The 17,060-nt window shown below is 43.5% G+C and overlaps 2 protein-coding genes and 1 long non-coding RNA gene across 5 annotated transcripts in view; 1 reads left to right on the top strand and 2 right to left on the bottom strand.

Moving 5' to 3' along the window:
• Positions 1–279: 279 nt before the first annotated feature.
• On the bottom strand, positions 280–10,208 carry LOC311605447 (uncharacterized protein). The gene is made up of 2 exons (XM_084795971.1): positions 9,820–10,208; positions 280–5,367 (listed from the first exon to the last, which is right to left on the bottom strand). Exons 1-2 carry the CDS (start codon positions 9,830–9,832, stop codon positions 5,015–5,017), a joined length of 366 nt encoding a protein of 121 aa, XP_084652097.1. The 5' UTR covers positions 9,833–10,208; the 3' UTR covers positions 280–5,014.
• Positions 6,395–17,060, top strand: part of LOC311605446 (uncharacterized protein) — a 354,125-nt gene continuing 343,459 nt past the window's right edge. The window contains exons 1-3 of one of the 3 annotated variants that reach the window (XM_084795968.1): positions 6,395–6,844; positions 7,043–7,375; positions 8,051–8,105. In XM_084795968.1, coding sequence (XP_084652094.1) covers positions 7,371–7,375; positions 8,051–8,105 — 60 coding nt within the window. In that variant the 5' untranslated portion in view covers positions 6,395–6,844; positions 7,043–7,370. Of the gene's footprint in view, positions 6,845–7,042; positions 7,376–8,050; positions 8,106–14,217; positions 14,660–17,060 lie in introns of those variants that run through there. The other 2 variants (XR_014781945.1, XM_084795969.1) reach the window with 2 other exon arrangements.
• On the bottom strand, positions 15,146–16,821 carry LOC311604766. Its single transcript, XR_014781658.1, has 3 exons — positions 16,805–16,821; positions 16,379–16,427; positions 15,146–15,188 (listed from the first exon to the last, which is right to left on the bottom strand). It is a non-coding gene; the product is annotated as an uncharacterized lncRNA (long non-coding RNA).

The raw sequence follows: 17,060 nt of genomic DNA, 5'->3' as shown, positions 1-17,060 counted from the left end.
AGGAATAAATTTAAATTATGTAAAATAAAATAGTTCACACTTTCAAAGGAATGCTTAGAAAAAATTGCAGAATTTTAAAAGGTTTCTTTTCTTCATTTAATCTACCATGAATTGTTAAAGCTTGCTCCAGAGAACCAGCTTTCGTAAGACATATGTTCTTACATTATATGGAATTTGACATATTTGGTTTTTTAAAGTTCAGCTTAATATTCCTATGAGATTTAATTTAAAAATCTAGTATTAAAATAAGTGATATTAAGCAGCAATTTCATTCTGACATCATAAAATAAACTGAACTTTATTTTTGAAGATTTATTTAACAACAACATAGTTAGAATCATTTTATTTTGCCAGCACTGATGTAGTGAGTAACAGTTTTCACAACAAAGATATGTCTGTTTCACAGTAGTCCCAAACTTCTAAATTCACGGTGCTGATGTAATACAGTTGTACATTATTTTACTTAATATAAGCCCAATAAGACATAAAATAAAAACTGGGTTTTAACTTTTCAAGACGCCTCCATTTCATTTTATAATAGAATATTCCATACATAAAAACACACATAACACTTAGAACTCTACACACCATGCTGCTTCCATTTCTGCATCCCTGATGGTTGGACTCAAAGTGATCTGCATCCTGGCATCTTTGCCATCTAAATACTCACTGGGAAGATTTCAGAAGTGAATTTTGGATAAAGTAATTAATATGACTCAGGAATTCTTCCTTCTTCCTCAAATACAACTCACTTTCTTATTCAAACCTGTACCTTTGAAAACTGGAGTTAATATTAATACAAATCCAAATAATTGTTCTTTATGTAAGGCGTTATTTTTGTTTTAATGTCCTTTAAAAATAAGTAAACGCCTTGTGCATGTTATCTTTATTCTAATTAAAATATTTCTTTTTATAAAATTTCAGTTATTGACAAAAACTGATAAAAATTATTTCCTATCCAGCTACCTGGTAGAAAGATTTTTGCCCTGAAAATTTATAATTACGTGTTTTCCTAAAAAACCTAGGGAGAGAAAGGACACAGAAATACAGCCAACAGAATCCACAGTTAGCTTCAAACAACGACTATGGAATAGAAGGCGACCATCCCAGGAGCGCTCAAAATAAAAATCGGGTAGCCTTTCCAAGCTTTTAAATTCCACAGATTAAATGACCCTAAGAGCTTAATGTTTTCCAGGGCTTACAGAAACTCTTTACCATCTGGCTTCTGTAACCAGTGTGCTATTTCTCTGGGATCAGCAGAGGGCGCCCTAGCATTGTTGACACCAGATACCTCTTGGTTCCCTGTGTGAGTTATCTTATTCACCGGTAGGGAACGCGCTATTTCTCAGAAGGGTTGTCCATGGATTGTCTCAACGGGTAAAGCTAGTCCTAAATTATGAGAAGCTCTAGTTTCAGACCAGTAGATCAAAGTTGTGATTGCCGAAGGACTCCCTCCCATGTTCCTCTGCAGCAAAGCTCCCTAATTGTCCACCTGGGTCGTTCTGCTGGGAAACTGCTGAGCACAGAATTTCATAGTTTAAAAAAAAATTGTAATGGACATTAAGTTGGATGATTATTTTTTAAAAAATTGAAAATAAATAGTTTTAAAAGAAACATATGACTCAATAACCACGGTGGATTTGTTCTTGGTATCCAGATGACTAAATGATGTATTTGTTCCCTTGCTATTCAATTCTTTCCTATTACACATTTCATTTCTATTTATAAAATATATATTTTAACCGATCAAGCTTCCTGAAGCCAGAGTTTAGGACTGTTGCAAGCAAATAGGATTAGGTTGGGGAGCGTTAGAGTGTTCTTATTATGTAATATGAATTACAACAGCGCAAACAGGACTAGTTTTGAAGCCTTAGACCCATTTTGCTCTGAGTACCTGTGGTAACCCGCAGTGTGTCAAACCCATTTTCATTTCTGGTGATTGTTTTTCGTAGAGGAGCATAAGGTAGCTTGCTAACTCCTTCCCACCACCTTGTGTAAAATCAAATACAAACCTAAAACTTGTGGGGGGAAAAGTCCTAATTTACAGAGTTCTAAAAATCAGAAGACAAATCAAATCCACTTTTTAGGATGGAGTGATAAGTTAGACTGCCAAGGATATTATTTCTATCCTCTTTTAGTTCCTGAATCAGTGGCTACACTTCCATCATTCAAGTATAAAAGAATATATATTATAAAGTAATGTATTATCCATACATGGCCCATTTCTAGACCTAGATAAAAATCACTGCCATTCTATCTCTTGTACAACCTGATTTAGTTTATCTATGACTGATGTTTGACAGAATTTATTTTATTTTATTTTATTTTATTGATTTTTCAAAACAGGGTTTTTCTGTGTAATAGCATTGGCTGTCCTGGAACTCTCTTTGTAGACCAGGCTGGCCTTGAACTCACAAGAGACCCACCTGTCTCTGCTTCCCAAGTGCTGGGATTGAAGGCGTGTGCCACCATGCCCAGAATTTGACAGAATTTATTATATGAGTCTATAAACAAGTTCAAATATAGGACATTTTCTTTCCATAGCCTAGGCTGGATACAAATCAATTTGTTGCATATTTCTTTCCATGGCAAATAGGACTAGCTATAAAACAATATTTTATTGCTTATATTACAATATTCTCCACACTAAAGTTAGGATGCTTGGAATCTTAAATATATGTTGAATGCACTAATTCAGACATATTTGACCTGCAAGTCCTAAGGCAAATCTTAATCATATGGGATTTGGTAAACCGCCCTGCGTCTGTAGGTCTGGTCCAAGAAAGCTGGAAGGGAGGGGACTCTGCAGTCTGCTTTCCTCTGCAGTGTGGGATTCAGTCGTCCCGTGCCTACAGTGCCTCCTGTGAGAGGTGATGCTACTACCTCCTACACACCAGCACCCCATCACCCTGTGGGCCATCACTTGGGAGGGCAGCTCTGCAGAAAGGCCTGCTGAGAGCCTCGGCAGTGGTTACAGGCTACCGTGCACCCACCTGCCCTGGCTACTAAGTCAATCCCACTCTTATCCTTTTTAATATGTCTTGAGGCACAGTCTGGGGTCCTTTGAGCGGTACTTTAGGTGACCACATCTGGTTAAGACCTTCAACTGAGAACCTTGAGTTTCTGCTTTCAGGGTGAAACAAAACAAAACAAAATTTCATTCTATTCAGTCTCGTTCTATCAGATTTTTGTCAAATGCCTCGGGTTTCAGGCCCAGTCAACTGACTGTCAAAACGGAGTGGCTAGTCTCAGCAAAAATACTATTTAGCTGTTTACAGTCTTTCCATATTTCAATTTTTTATTTGTAAATTACCTAATATCTGGCTTTTTAGGTAGGGAAGAAGAAGCGATTCTATTGCCTTGCTTGCAGAATTATGGAAGGAGGAGGGGGAGAGAGAGAAGGAGGAGGAGAAGGAGAAGGAGGAGGAGGAGGAGGAGGAGGAGGAGGAGGAGGAGGAGGAGGAGGGCCCGGTCAGCACCAAGGACAGCGCAAAGCGAGGAGGGCGCGGCCACTTTGGGACACTCTTCTGCGGCGTCTCCTTTGTTCCCAGGCCAGGCGGGCCACAGCTGAACAAAGACTTCCGGCGAGGCCCTTTCTCAGCAGAAGAATTTTTTAGGCTCCAAGGTTACGGAGTGGTCCTACCTTTAAGCAAGTCTACCTAATGGTCTTCCAAATAAATTAATTCATCAAGTCTTAGGGTTTCTGGCTTGGATTTGGATATTGAGACTTTGCCTTAGGCCTTTTAAAGCCTGACAAGGCTGCCACGAGAATGGGAGAAATGAAGGGCCTTGGGGTGGGGGTCCTATACTCACAGATAATTGAATCGTTTGAGGTTTCGTGCGCAGTGTGGTCTAGGGGTTATTTAATATCTCTCTCATCCATTTTGTTTTCCCAATTCGTCCCAGGATTGCGGACAACCTCAATATGTTTTTGAAAAGGCCAGCGCTTTCTGAATGTCAACTCTCTAGACCATTTGCACCAATGGGAGCTACTGATCTCCTGACAGCTGTCAATGAAACCTCTAATATTCCCTTTGGGGATATGCATACGGATTTCCCGGATTCTCGCTGAAAGCATATGACTCTCATTCTAAAGATTCTAAATCAATGCAAGGGGTACTAATGCCGCTCAGGATGGGTGATGGGTTCGTTCTAGAAGCCTGCAGTTGTTTCCCCCCAACCCTTCCTGACCCCAAGTCTCTCTGATGTCCTTCAAGTGCAGTCGTAGGCTCCGCTCTTGGCATTCACCGCGTGCCTTAATTGTATGACATTAAATCAAGGTCCGCTGTGAACACGGAGGGCAGAGTCTCTGATCTTGATCCAGAAGCAGCTGACTCACTGCAACTACTACACGTCCCACTCTGCCCTTCGCCCTGCCTTGGAGTTCCAGGCTTGGAGTCGCTACCTCCAGAGTAGTAACTCAGAAGCAGCACTCTCATGCCATCCTTCCCCCTGCCGCATCTGCCACAGTTTCCATTAATTAGTCTGCGTGGTGGAAGAGTAGAGGGTGCATGAATCTGCGAGCACTTATGCATACATCTACATGCATTTACAGCGCGCCTAAAACCCATACATACGTCTATAAATTTAGTTTTCAAATGATGGCACGGATCAAAGTTGATCATACCTCTGGTACAGATGTAATTTCGTAATGGTGTTATATTACTAAAGGCAATTAACTTAGTTCGTTCACCCTGAACTCCTTCTTAAGTCATTTGTGAGGAAAGAAGTCTTTAAAGGACCGCTGCGCCATGCATGTTCTGAGGCAGAAACCTTTGTCAGCCGTCTCCTGCTGTCAGAGAAGAAATCTAGCAGGTAAAAGCGCATATAAACATGCATGTTTATATGTCCTACAAACACACAGATGTGCCTTTGATACCCTGATTTTGGTTGGGAAATTTTGGGGAAAGATCAGAATCCCAGGGCGCGCTGGGTCATCCTTCTTTGTATTGAGGAAACATTAACTCAACAGCACCTGTCGAGTCCCGGGAGAGCTGTGGCCCATCTGGTCTGGCTATGATTTTACTGCAGAGAGAAAAGGCTGCTTGCTTGGGCTTCCTCCGGCCCAGGAGAGCGGAGACCGGGTCGGAGCCTGCTCTGGGCGTAAATTAAGGGCAGCGCAGCTGATGCGCAGTCTGACTGCAGCAAGAGGCGGAGGGAGGGCGAGCTGGAAAGAAGAGTGAGGGGAGTTGACCTCTACGGGCGGAGCCCTCTGGACAGTGGGCCGGAGGCGATGGGCAGCGGCTCTTTTCACAGCATCCCTTTCGGCTGGGTGGGTCAGGGGGAAGGACGAGCTCCCGCTCACTCGGAGGAAGCCAAAGACCTCAAGAGCAGGTTTTGCGCGGAGAGACCCCAGAGCGCGCTCCCCTGAAAAACAGAATCAAAGCGCAGAATTAGAGCGGGAGGCGGAGGGAGGAGGGGGGGAGGAGGCTGGAGAGGAGGGAAAGGAGGCGGGAGGAAGCACTCAAGGGAGCCGAGGTGACCGGCAGACCATACTTTGAGAATTGAGCCCGGGGGGCCCCTGCCGTGTTCCGGGCGACAAGGGAGCCCCGACCTCAGCCCCGACGTCGGAAACTGGGAGGGTGCAGTCAGGAACAGAGAAGTGGTTTCCCGAAATGGAGTCTTGAAAGCGAGTCCCCTGTGCAGTCTCAGCAATTCGCGCATCCCGCTCGCCCTTACCCGTCTAACCCCTCCCTCAGACCACATGCCAGAACCGCAGTCTCCAATTTCCACCCCTTCTTGGTTTAGGATCCTTCAAGCTGCAAGACTGGAGAGTCCCCGCAAGAAAATCGAAACGATCGATGAAATAAAGAATTACATATAGACATGGCCCTAGAAATCCGAAGGAGAAAGAGCTGCTAGCTCTGCTCAAACCTGCAGAGGACCAAAGCGTTTTCAGGCGCCGCTCCTTGTGTTCTCAGAGGAAAGAGGAGGCTGAGCAGCTTCCGTGGTAATAAGGTGCTTTAGGGTGGGCGGTGGGGGCAGGGAGGGAGTGGATCGCAGCGGTCCGGTCTTTCCCCCTCGCTTGCTGATCCAGAATTAGGGATTAATGGCTCGCTCCAGCCAAACAAATAAGGCATCTGCCTTCAGCACAAGAGGATTACACGGGCTGCTGACGTCACCAGTCAGACAGATGTTGGCTCCCAAAGTCCTGAACAGCTCGCTGTGTCCTTGAAACCGAAGAGCCGCAGAAGGCGCTCAGCCCCCGGGAGCCGCGCCTAGGCAAAGCAAAGGGCAGCCGCCTTGCCCTTGCCTACACTCCCCTGGGCGCCAACACACTGGCCCCAAGACAACTCCCTAAGACCAAGCTCCAGCGTCGCTCCAGCTTTTCCCACAGCACTCCCCTGGATGCCCTCCCCCCACCCCCACCCGCAGCCCTGCAAGGTCCTGGCTGACTCAAAGCGAGTCAAAGTCACCACACTTGGTTTCCTTTCCCTAAACGGAGACAGTGAACTACTCTCTCATTCCTCGTCATGGCATTTTAAGGGTTTGGGAATGCACAGGAGCACCTCATGCTGGACAGAGCTATGCTCCACGTGAGGGAAAACCTCTTAAGTCTGTGGCCATGGCTTATCTGCCATTTTCTCAGCCCCACCAACGTCCTTTCCCCAGGCCAAGGTCTAAATTTATGCTTAATCATATGAATGCAGCCCAGCTGGCGTGCCTTCCTAAACAATGACTCCTTTCCAACCTGTCTCTGCTTTCAGCTTTCTACCCCAGCCCTGGGCCACCATTACAAGAACCACAAGCTCCCAAGGGGAAAGCGATCAGAATACCACCAAATGCCATTGAATATTCTCCTCAAATGCTTTGAAGATGTTGTCATTATTATTTGTTAATGCAGGTATCTAAAACATATCTATCATCTACGCTAAGAAAGGACATTCAGAGAATTGCAGTTTCATTCTATGGCCTAGTATGATGGCTAAAGATCAAGAATTCATTTCCTTACAAATATCAGCATTACTTTAATTTGATTTTAAATTTAAATGTAAATTATTTTTAATTTTCTAACTTATTTATGATTTATATGCTCTTCCAGGCCTTTACAGGTCACAAAGAAGCCTCATTACAAAGTAAGTCAGAAGTCAGAGGGTTGAAAGTGGAAATTTACGTGACCGTTTTCAGTGCATTATATAATCCACAAGCAAAATAATTTTGATGAGCTACACTTCTGAAAAGGCTAAGGTAATGAAAGGCATGCAGAAAACAAACATGGTTATTTGACACAGGGCCACAGTGTGCTTTAAATCCTGTTCCCTAAACTGGATAAATATGTATGTGAAAATCCTTTTCTTTCTTGGGAAACAAAAATGAATGTCTAACCACTGCACCATTAGCTACGGACTACAATGCCTATCAAGAAATAAATGAGGTATGTGCATCTTATCTTCATTCATATTATCCCTGTCTATCAAAGTGGCATTTAATTTTTCCAAGTCTCTGCATTTAGAAGCCCAGTCCATGATAAAAATCTATTTAATTTGCTGTAGTGTCACCCAGCTAATCCCAGCAAAAATATAAATTTTCTCTGTCTGAACTTGGCTGTAAGTCTTATAAAATAGGCCATAACAAACTGAATGCATTTAAAATTGTAATTTATGAGTAAAACCTAAGATAGAAAGGGCATCTAGTTGGATAAAGAAATTATACCCGTTAGAAAGGGCAAAATTTGAACATGTAAATTATTATTTCTTTAAAATTTGGTAGAGTGTGTATACGTATGTTTGCAATGAAAAAAATCTAATTTTAATTTAAATTCAAGATTTAGTCCAGATTGTTATAAAATATAATAAGAACGGTTTTGTCTCCAACAGATGCTATGAAGGTAAACTTCTCTTCCGCACTCATACAATTTTGCTGGAGTTGGTGTGCTTAATTATTAGTTCGCTGTCCATGGTTTTGATCCATTGAAGACACAAGCTCTAGTGCTTTGGAAAAATTTAAATCAGGGTGTTTCTTTCTGTAGTAGTTTGACTTCCTAACAGTTTAAGGTTGTAGAAAAGGAGGAGAGTGACAGATAGGTTTTAAGTTTTCTTCTTCATTCCAGCTGTTTTCATTTTTTCTCCGTATTTGTCACCAAATGGAATACCAGAAATAAATGGGTGAGTTACATTTCTTTATTTCCAAACTAACAAATGATAGATCTATGTATGGATCCAAAGATCTGTAATAAGTGGGGTATAAAATTGTCAATGTGTCCCCTTTCTTATGCTCTTTTGCTAAAAAAAAAAAAAAAGTAATGCATACACTCTGTAGTCTTATAGAGTCATCTTTGTCTGCCTTTGAATATGGCTTAACTAGAGCAAGAAAATTTATAAAAGTGACACACAAAGAAAAAGAGAGAAAAAAACAGAGTCATATTCATCTGGGATGTCCCCCAGTTTCTGTTGTATGTTCATAGAGCTGCAGCTAGTGTTGATAGCTACCTCACATCTACAATGGACCGGTTATAAAGAAGCCCTACTGTAACCTCCGCACTTTCTAAAGTGGTAGGAAGGCATGGAGATGTAATGGCTAAGGTTCCTTACTCAGTAGTTCTGTCCTGATAGCAATAGCATTTCCTCTTAGGTTTTAAAAAAAAGTCTAAAGACTGACACAGTAGAGTAACAATAACCTTGTCCTTGGGTTCTTCCAGGGCGTGAACAGAGAAAACAAAAATAAAACCTCACTCCCTCTCTCTCCAAATAGTTGGGAAATCTTTTTTTTTCCCCTTTCATTTTTCTCCAGATTATCAGGACAGAGGTATTAGTTTTACATATTTGTATAACCTAACCAGACACTTTTGGCCCAAAGCTCCCAAGAATTCCTAGCAATCTTTAAAGGACACTAGCCAGCACAACTTAAGTATCTGAACAGCAGGGAAACAGATCCTTGGTTTTAAAGCAAGGTCCATACACACTGAGCCAAAGCACTTTTCTGGTGCAAGAGGAACGCTTCTAATACTCAAAGAAGTGCTGCTCCTTCCAGCCCTCAAAGTATCTAAAACTTGGGAAATCTTTTGCACCGGAAGAAAATGGCCTAAACACAATAGGACTCGCCATTTTCTACTTGCGAGGCACAAAGCACTTGGCGCTGCCCGCCACACAAAGAAAGCGTGGGCCGCAGAATACTTGCACATTTTCAAGAAGCTAGAAAATATCTTCCCGGAATGGCACTTTATATTGTCTGAACACTGTCACACACACACACACACACACACACACACACACACACACACACACACACACAGGCATCCACACTTAGCACTTGGGCTTTAGAAGATTCCGGCTTTGAGGTTTAGATTTTAAAAAAGCACGGAAGGCTCAGAGCTAGCGGTGCTCTGGTCACAGCCCCTCTGCGATCTCCCTAGACTAGTGGTCCTAGCCATGGGCTGAGAAGGTTCCAAGCTAGGTGTGTTGTCGGATGGAGGCGTCTCCTCTCCCAGTCTAAGATTCCTCCTTCTGATTCCTCCTTCTGATTCCATCCTGTGCACTCGGCACATCAGATAGCTCAGAGACCTCTGTGACCATTTTCCTTAGAGCTCTAGGAACTAACCTTGCATCCCGGATGCTCAGAGGGCAGCAGCTCTCAAGGATGTTCAGTGCGCGGGAAATCTTGGTCTGCGCGCCTCCCCTGCCCCCAGCCCGCGGCTCCAAGCCACGGCATACTAGCTTACTAGCCAGACCTTATCATCAGCAAATGCTACTGCTCTGGTCAGGAGAAACAAACCAGGGAGTCCTTACTAGAAAAAAAATCCAGACACCGGCAGCAATTCTGCTCACAAAGGGAGCACTCTCGACGCAGAGCTCAAAGACCCAGGAAAAAGACAGTACTTACAGCAGGTGCGCATTTGGATAATCCTCGGTCATCTCGTTTGGTTTGTTAGTCTGTGCTTTAAAAAAAAAAATATGTGCACTTCTGCATGTTTGATTTTACATAGCTTCCATCGATGAGAAGGAAAGAAAGAAAAATCTTGTAGACTAGAAAGCGTGGGGGAGGGGTGGAGACTTTCATTGTCTACGCTCTGCGCACACAGCCCAGGAAAGACGCTTATTGCTGTGTGGGGCTCCTTCTACTTACTGCTTGAAATTCAGAAGCCTTCAGCGCAGCTAAGAGAGAGTTTGATCTCCACCCCCACCCCCGCGTCTTTCTCTCCTCTCTCTCCACTCTCCTCTCCGCTCCTTCCCTTCTCTGTCACTCACCCTCTCGCTCCTCTATAGCCAGTGTTCTCGTTCTCTCTCTCTCTCTCTCTCTCTCTCTCTCTCTCTCTCTCTCTCTCTCTCTCTCTCTCTCTCTCTCTCCCCCCCCCGTTTTTTTTTTTCAAAAGAGGGCAGGTCGCTTCCTGCATCCCAATGAGTTAAATCAGTCACTTCTTCTCATGCATCAGCAGCCTCTTTAACAATCCGAGGGCAGCAGGCACAAAAGAGCATTTAGCTGCCTCCAATTTGTGTAGAAGGCCTGCCCTTAATTTGTTTTAGGAGTATAATTAAATCATGAATTTCACGAAATATAAAAATACCAAATTCCCAACTTCAGCGAGTGAACCGCTAATAGCAACCTTTGAAAATAAATCCCTCCTCCTCTTGGTGTTCTGAGCCAGGGCCTACAACGTCCCAGATACTTAGAAAGACAAGGGTCTGGACCCAAACCTCCGTGCCCCTCCCCCATTCCTATGACAAGGTCATGCTGATAACATCCCTCATTGTTTTAAATCGGAGACTTTCATTTTCTTTATTTAATATTTTTCCTTTAAATTTTAAAAATCACTCCTATGCTTGGAAGGGAATTAAGCCGTTTGGGGAGGGCTGAAGGGATTAAATAAATACTTGTATTCTCAACAGGAAGTAGGATCAGAATGTATTGTTATCAGACCCTAGGGTTGAGGGATCACCAACAAACCTTGCTTCAGAGAATGTTTTCAGCTCATCCAGGCTCTGCACTGGCATTTGCTGGCTTCTGATCAGGTTTCTTCCAGCTAGAGTCGGATTTATGGTAATCAGGACCAATGCCTATCTTGCTTGCAGAGTCTCCGAGGGGGTTCTGATCAGGAAAATATTGCCAGGTCCTGGGGTGGGGTTCGAGGACTTGGCTCCCCTCCTCTAAGTAGGTTGAGGCACAGAGAGGGACTCTACATTCCTCCTGGCCAAGCCGTTGTTCTTCCTTAATGAAGGTGGCCTAGGGTAGCAAAGCCACCTCGGGCTCTTACTCACCTATGTCCTCACTCTACACCAGGCCTCCGTCAGGGAGATATTTTGGAGTGTTTTCTGGTTCCCAGACTCCTGTCTTCTGGGAAATTGTAGAATCCAATACCACTAACATATTTTGCATTTTCATCAATTTGGTGCTAAATCTGTTGTGGGATCCTCCTCCATTTTCGAGTTTCAGCAATGCTGGTTAAGAAGCAATGCTCCGGGAGATCAGAGAGGTGCAACACCAATTCCATGCAATGGAAACAAAGCAGAACAATTCACTACTTCCTGCCTGGGATTTTTTACTCTAAGAACCTAAGTCACCCTGAGCTTTTGAGTTAGGTCACCTTGAGCGTAAGGGCAAAATGAACTGGGCTGTAACTGCTACCTCTGGAGGATGCATAGCCACCTGACATCGAAACAGCTGAAAATCCTTTCTATGGAGTCATTTGCAAATGTAAAAAACAAAAACATGAAAGAAAGCTCCTGTGTGTTTGTAAAGTGCCGAGTCTGGTCCTCAAATTACCTGGCAAAAATAACATTTCTGTGGATGAGCCTAGACACAATGTAGGCCTCAAGGTTGGTGTTTTTGTCTTTTGTTTTGTTTGTTTGCTTTTTAAATGGGACAGAGGGCTTTGGTTTTGGGAGGCACTAGATACATCCTCCGTCTGCCCAGTATCTTTTCACTAACGATGTTCATACTATTCATTTTCAGTTTACTGACCTAGGATGTGGGATTGTTAAAAGATCCTCAAGGACTTGGGCAGCCTCTGGAGGAGCAAGGTCACAGAGCGTGCAGTGTGTCCTACGGCGGGGAAGTCGCAGTGCTTAGCTCTGGTTGATCAGCAGAGTTGACTTGATGAGGTACCGACTTCAGACCACCCAATGTGGGCACTTTACCCAGCACACCTCCCCTTCTCAGCTCTGACAGCAACTAGCTTCTCCTCAACTTTCAGGGTTCTGGAGAGACCTTAGGGAGGTCCGCAAGCTTTTCTCACGATTCCTAGGTACGGCCCTCTTCTGAATACTTTGCTATCCTAAACTAAGCCAGCCAAGGAAAACTGAAGAATCAGAGACTAGAGCTGGGGCATTCGCTGGGGGAGGGGGTGGGAGGTGGGGGGGCGTTTCACTCCCAGTCCACCCAAAAAGATGGGCAGACAGACTACAGGCATCGCCTCGCGGCAGTTTAGGGGGTGGAAAACAAAGAGCTGGATACTGAAAAATCCTTCTTCCAAAAGAGCATTTATTTTCTGGACACCTTTAACTCCTGATCAGGATCTTCCACCTAATGCAAGCCCAGCCACATAGGGCGAGTGATGACTGTCTAGCCTCGGATAAGGGGTTTCTCTGCACGCGAAAACCTCACACTGCCCTGCACACCTCATAGCCAAAGCCAGTTTATGAAAATGTAACCCAACTCATTGCCAGAAGTTGTTGCTAATTAGTGGATAATAAACTTCTGTAGCCAGGGCACAAAAGTCTTTTAAAAGTGCAAAGGTGTTCTTTGTGTCGCGTCAGAAAAGAGATTAGCATATCAATTGAACTGACGGGGCTGGACTGTGAACCCTCCTCCGACAGTGCTGCCCTGGGTTAGTAGCCTTCCTCCCCCCACCCCTTCTAACATTTCTCCTCCTCCTCTTCCCCCTCCTTCTCTTATTTCTTTTCGTTCCTCTTCCTCTCCTCACTTCCAGTGGGTCGAGGTACCCTTGGGGTACCCCACAGCGGCTGTTAGCGACCTAGACTCTAGGATTAGTTCGCCCATCAGGCCTCAGGAGCAGCTCAGCACCCAGCTTTAGCTACGCTCAAGGAGTGGGGGGCGGGGGGGAGGAGCGGTCACTGGGAGAGTGAACGCACAGACCAGGCTGGGGTGTGGGTGGCGCCTCGTGGGGTCCCACCGGATGCCCCTGCTGGGAGTGCTAGCCTGCTCTCCGCCCTGCCCGCTAGGCCTACCTAGGACACTCAAATCCTTGCGGACCCTTTGGCTAGTCCCTGGCCGAGGTATCTGCCTACTGCCCGACCTGGGGCTGCGGACGCCAGGCGTCTGGAGAGGCCGAGGCAGCAGCAGGCCTTGTCCAATCTCCGTGATACCTCACCTGGCCCAGTTACCCGCAGCCGGACCCCCATGCCACCATCGAAAGTCAGTGGCTCGCCTAGGCCCGCTGCGAGAGAGCTCAGCAGAAGGAAGTCCCAGGTGGATGTGCTCTGACCTCCCGGCTTGGCTCTCTGTCCCCCAGGATCCCCACACACCCCGTGGCTGTGCAGGGTCGCACCGGGCCAGGGGTTGTGGGCCCTGAAGGACTTGGGGGAGCGGAGGAGCTGGCCACAGGGCTGGAAAGGCAGGCCAAAGAAAACTGACAGTCATTCGGAGGTGCCTTCCGCGGCCAAGTAGGACCTGCCACTTTAGGGTCCGCGGTTGGTGCCTGGCTTCGGCCTCAGCCGCGGAGCCCTCCCAGCAACCGCGCTAAGGAATCGCTTTTTTCTCCCTTTCCCTCCCCCCTTCTCCCCAGAGGCAGCTTCCATTCTTTAAATGCATTAAGAAGAAGGGGGGGGGGCGGGTAGAAAAAGGAAAAGAAAGAAAAGAGGAAATCTCTGGGGCTTTTTAAACCCCCACTAGACTAGTTCGCCTTAGATGCTGGTGTTCCGCAAACAACCGCCAAACTCACACAAGTTCTCCCCGAAAACCATCCACTTTAACTGCGGTGAGGAAAAATGCCGAGAGAAAAAGTGAAGTTCCGCGTTTCCCTAAATGCAAAACATCAGAGAGGATTTGAAAAGAGCTTTGCTTTCCTTGCGAAATAACAATGGGAGCCTGGGCGACTGCAGGGCTGTGAGGATGAATAGACTATCCGCAGGGTGTGTGCGGGTCAGTGCTTGCGGTCCGGGGCCTCAAGCCCCTTTCTCAGCTTGCAACAATAAACTAGAGCAAGGTTCAGTCTTTACTGGGTCACCGGCCATCCTCTATTATTCAACACTCCACAACAAAAAACACTTATTAATCAGCGCTGACCAGAGGCCCCCTTTGAAACAAGAGAAGAGAGAGAGAAAGAGAGAGGAGAGAGAGAGAGAGGGAGATTGGGAGAGGTGAAAGAAGACTGAGAATCCTGGGACAGATCTTTCTAAAGCCAGAGCAACTATAGGGTCCTTTCCTCCGGTGGCCAGAGTTTATTTGACACAACAAAGTTTTTCTTTTCTTTTCTTTCTTTCTATTTTTTTTTTCTTAATCAGGCCAGGGAGACATGCATTTCTCATTTGCCTTTTCCCCCGTCTCTTCTTCTGAAGACTTTCAAGACTGTTGGAAGGAAGGATGGCTTTAGGTCAGATTGCTAAGGCCTGATCTTAAAGATCTAATTGCTCTTGGAAGAGAAGGCTGTTCCCCAGCTGGGCCTCCACTCGAGATGGTGCAAGGAAGAAAGTCCACTCTGCTGTGGGCACCCTGCTGATGGATGAGGTGTCAGGCCACTCCTCATGTGAGCACTGGCTTCCAAATGGTATGAGCAATCATCAAATGTGCTTATTGCTGATACTGAATGCAGTCTGTACATTTTTTTTTTTTACTTCATGGTGTTTCCTAATCCAGATAGAAGACTGAACTTGCTTGCTAGAGTAAAGAGAGCTATTATATTTCTGCTTGGAGAGAGGGAGCAATGAGTAGTTTCAGGGATAGAAATGGTTCTAAATGTTGCATACCACCAGAGCCAGTGGGTTCTTTGCTCAGGTTTTTTTTTTTTTTTAACAAACCTTATTTGATGCTTGTACCTTAGTTGTGTGTCTTTCACTTATTATCTGTCATGGTAATAATTAAAACATGCCCAGACGTTCATGGACAGTCATATACATCAAGGCAAAGTGCTGCATACATCAGCTTTGTGGATTAAATTTAACCGACCCAAAACTCACCTAGATATTTTTGATGGCAAAATTTTGTCACTTTTTGATTGGGAACTGGAGGGTGGTATTTCTTTTCTTTTTTCTTTCCTTCTGTTTTTCTTCTTTTCTGTCCATTTCTCCTTACTCGGGCTGTAATTTGTAATTATTACAAATGAGCAAAGCTCCTTTGTGATGGTTGAGGCTAACAAGTGAACAGAGGCAGTAGATATTGAATCTTGGTTGTTAACAGATATAATACAATTATTTACTAAAGAAAATGAAATGAATGTGAAAGTACTCTTTTAAATTTTCATTTATGTGCACTTGTGGAATATTGAATAATGTAACTAACAATCTCACTTGTTATGATTCAAAAGAGGTTTTAAATCCAGAAAATAGATGGATAAGAGAGTGTGAATTGACCAAATTAATCCTTAGAACTAGATGTCTTGGTAATGAAAGCAAACATGCAGAATTACTTGGTAGTAAAGCATATTGGTATTTTCCAGATTTTATATGTAGAGATGTAAAAATAGGTTGAATGGTTTGGTCTCAAGAAGTGTGTTTTACTTAGATTCTCACTATTCAAGATTGACTCTCTTATGCAGGAAATATTGTATTATTTGGATTTTGCAGAGCTCAACATTCCTTCCAATGCTGTAATCAACTATTATCTGAATTATTTAAAGGCTCAGATTAAATAAAGGCCTTGGAGTTGAATGCTGACAAGCACTCATGCATAGACAGGAGAAAGTTTAGTGGTCTCTCCTCTATGTATATACTTTGAAAATAATTTTGGCCAAGTCTGACTAATGATTTCTAAAATGTATGCATAGATAGGCACAATGAATAATTCTTTTAGAAACTGTTCTTAAATGAGCAACTAGGATTATTGAGAGAAGCAGTAGGCAATTGCTCACTACACAGTAATGTGTCACTTGAAATGCATCAAGAATGTTACACACACACACACACACACACACACACACATTAACACAAACACATACTAAAGAAAGCCACACTGGTTCAGAAAAATTATTTTGAATATAGAATATTCATTATAAACATTAGTATATAGGACAGGGCAATTTTTGTCATATTTTTAACTTTTAGTAATTGGTTTGACTTCCTAACTGTCAAAGGAGTTTATGTTCCATTTGTGTAGATATTTTTATTTGTAGACTGGGGAGACATACTAAATGCAGCTGATCCTTCACACATTATCTTGTGAGTTCCGTTGAATAAGCAAATAAGGAAAGCTTTAAGCCAAGTATATAATACATTGAATGTGTATGTATGTCATCACATAGCACAATATTTTAAACATACCACACACTTACAGATTTTTAATACAGTTTCATTCTTTCCTTCGTCCATCTCCTCCATCTCCTTAAAGAAAAATAAAACAGAGAAATTAAGTAAATTGCATTGTAATGACAGTCTCTTAAATATACTAGTGAGTTTGTATGGAAATTATATTAGCTTGTACATTTGTCAAAGGAGAAAGAAATAATACATAAATACATTCAGTAAATGTTCAAATAGAGAATGTTATTTTCAAATATTCACCATAAAGCAATATTTATTAAATTTGGTGCATCTTTATGATGTCATTATTAGTATTTCCAGGTACATTAATTCTGGGACAGTACATACACATGGTTAAGTTTTTAAAATAAATTATTTCTGGTTGAACTCTAAAAGTGATGTGACAGATGTAGAGCACACTAAAAATTACTATGCAGGTATCCAAATCATATACTTACAATGAACTACATATCTGGTTTTTTGAAGGCCACCTGGATTGTTTTCTCCTTTTAAAAATAATATTTAAATAAATCTCAACTACTAAAGAAAACAACTATCTTGACAGAACTGAAATATTTTTATACCAGTAAAGAATGACTAGATGGCATAAGGGGTGGCTGTTTCAAAAATCATATTCAGTCTGGTGAATTTATTTAGAATCATTTTTCAGTTTTTCTTTGATTTTTTTTTCATGGTCGTTGCATATAATCCCAT

This window comes from Acomys minous (genome assembly GCF_964271855.1).
Source record: "Acomys minous genome assembly, chromosome: 9".
NCBI lineage: Eukaryota > Metazoa > Chordata > Mammalia > Rodentia > Muridae > Acomys > Acomys minous.
Note: the sequence above shows the minus strand (reverse complement) of the source record. Positions and strands in the feature narration are given on the sequence as shown.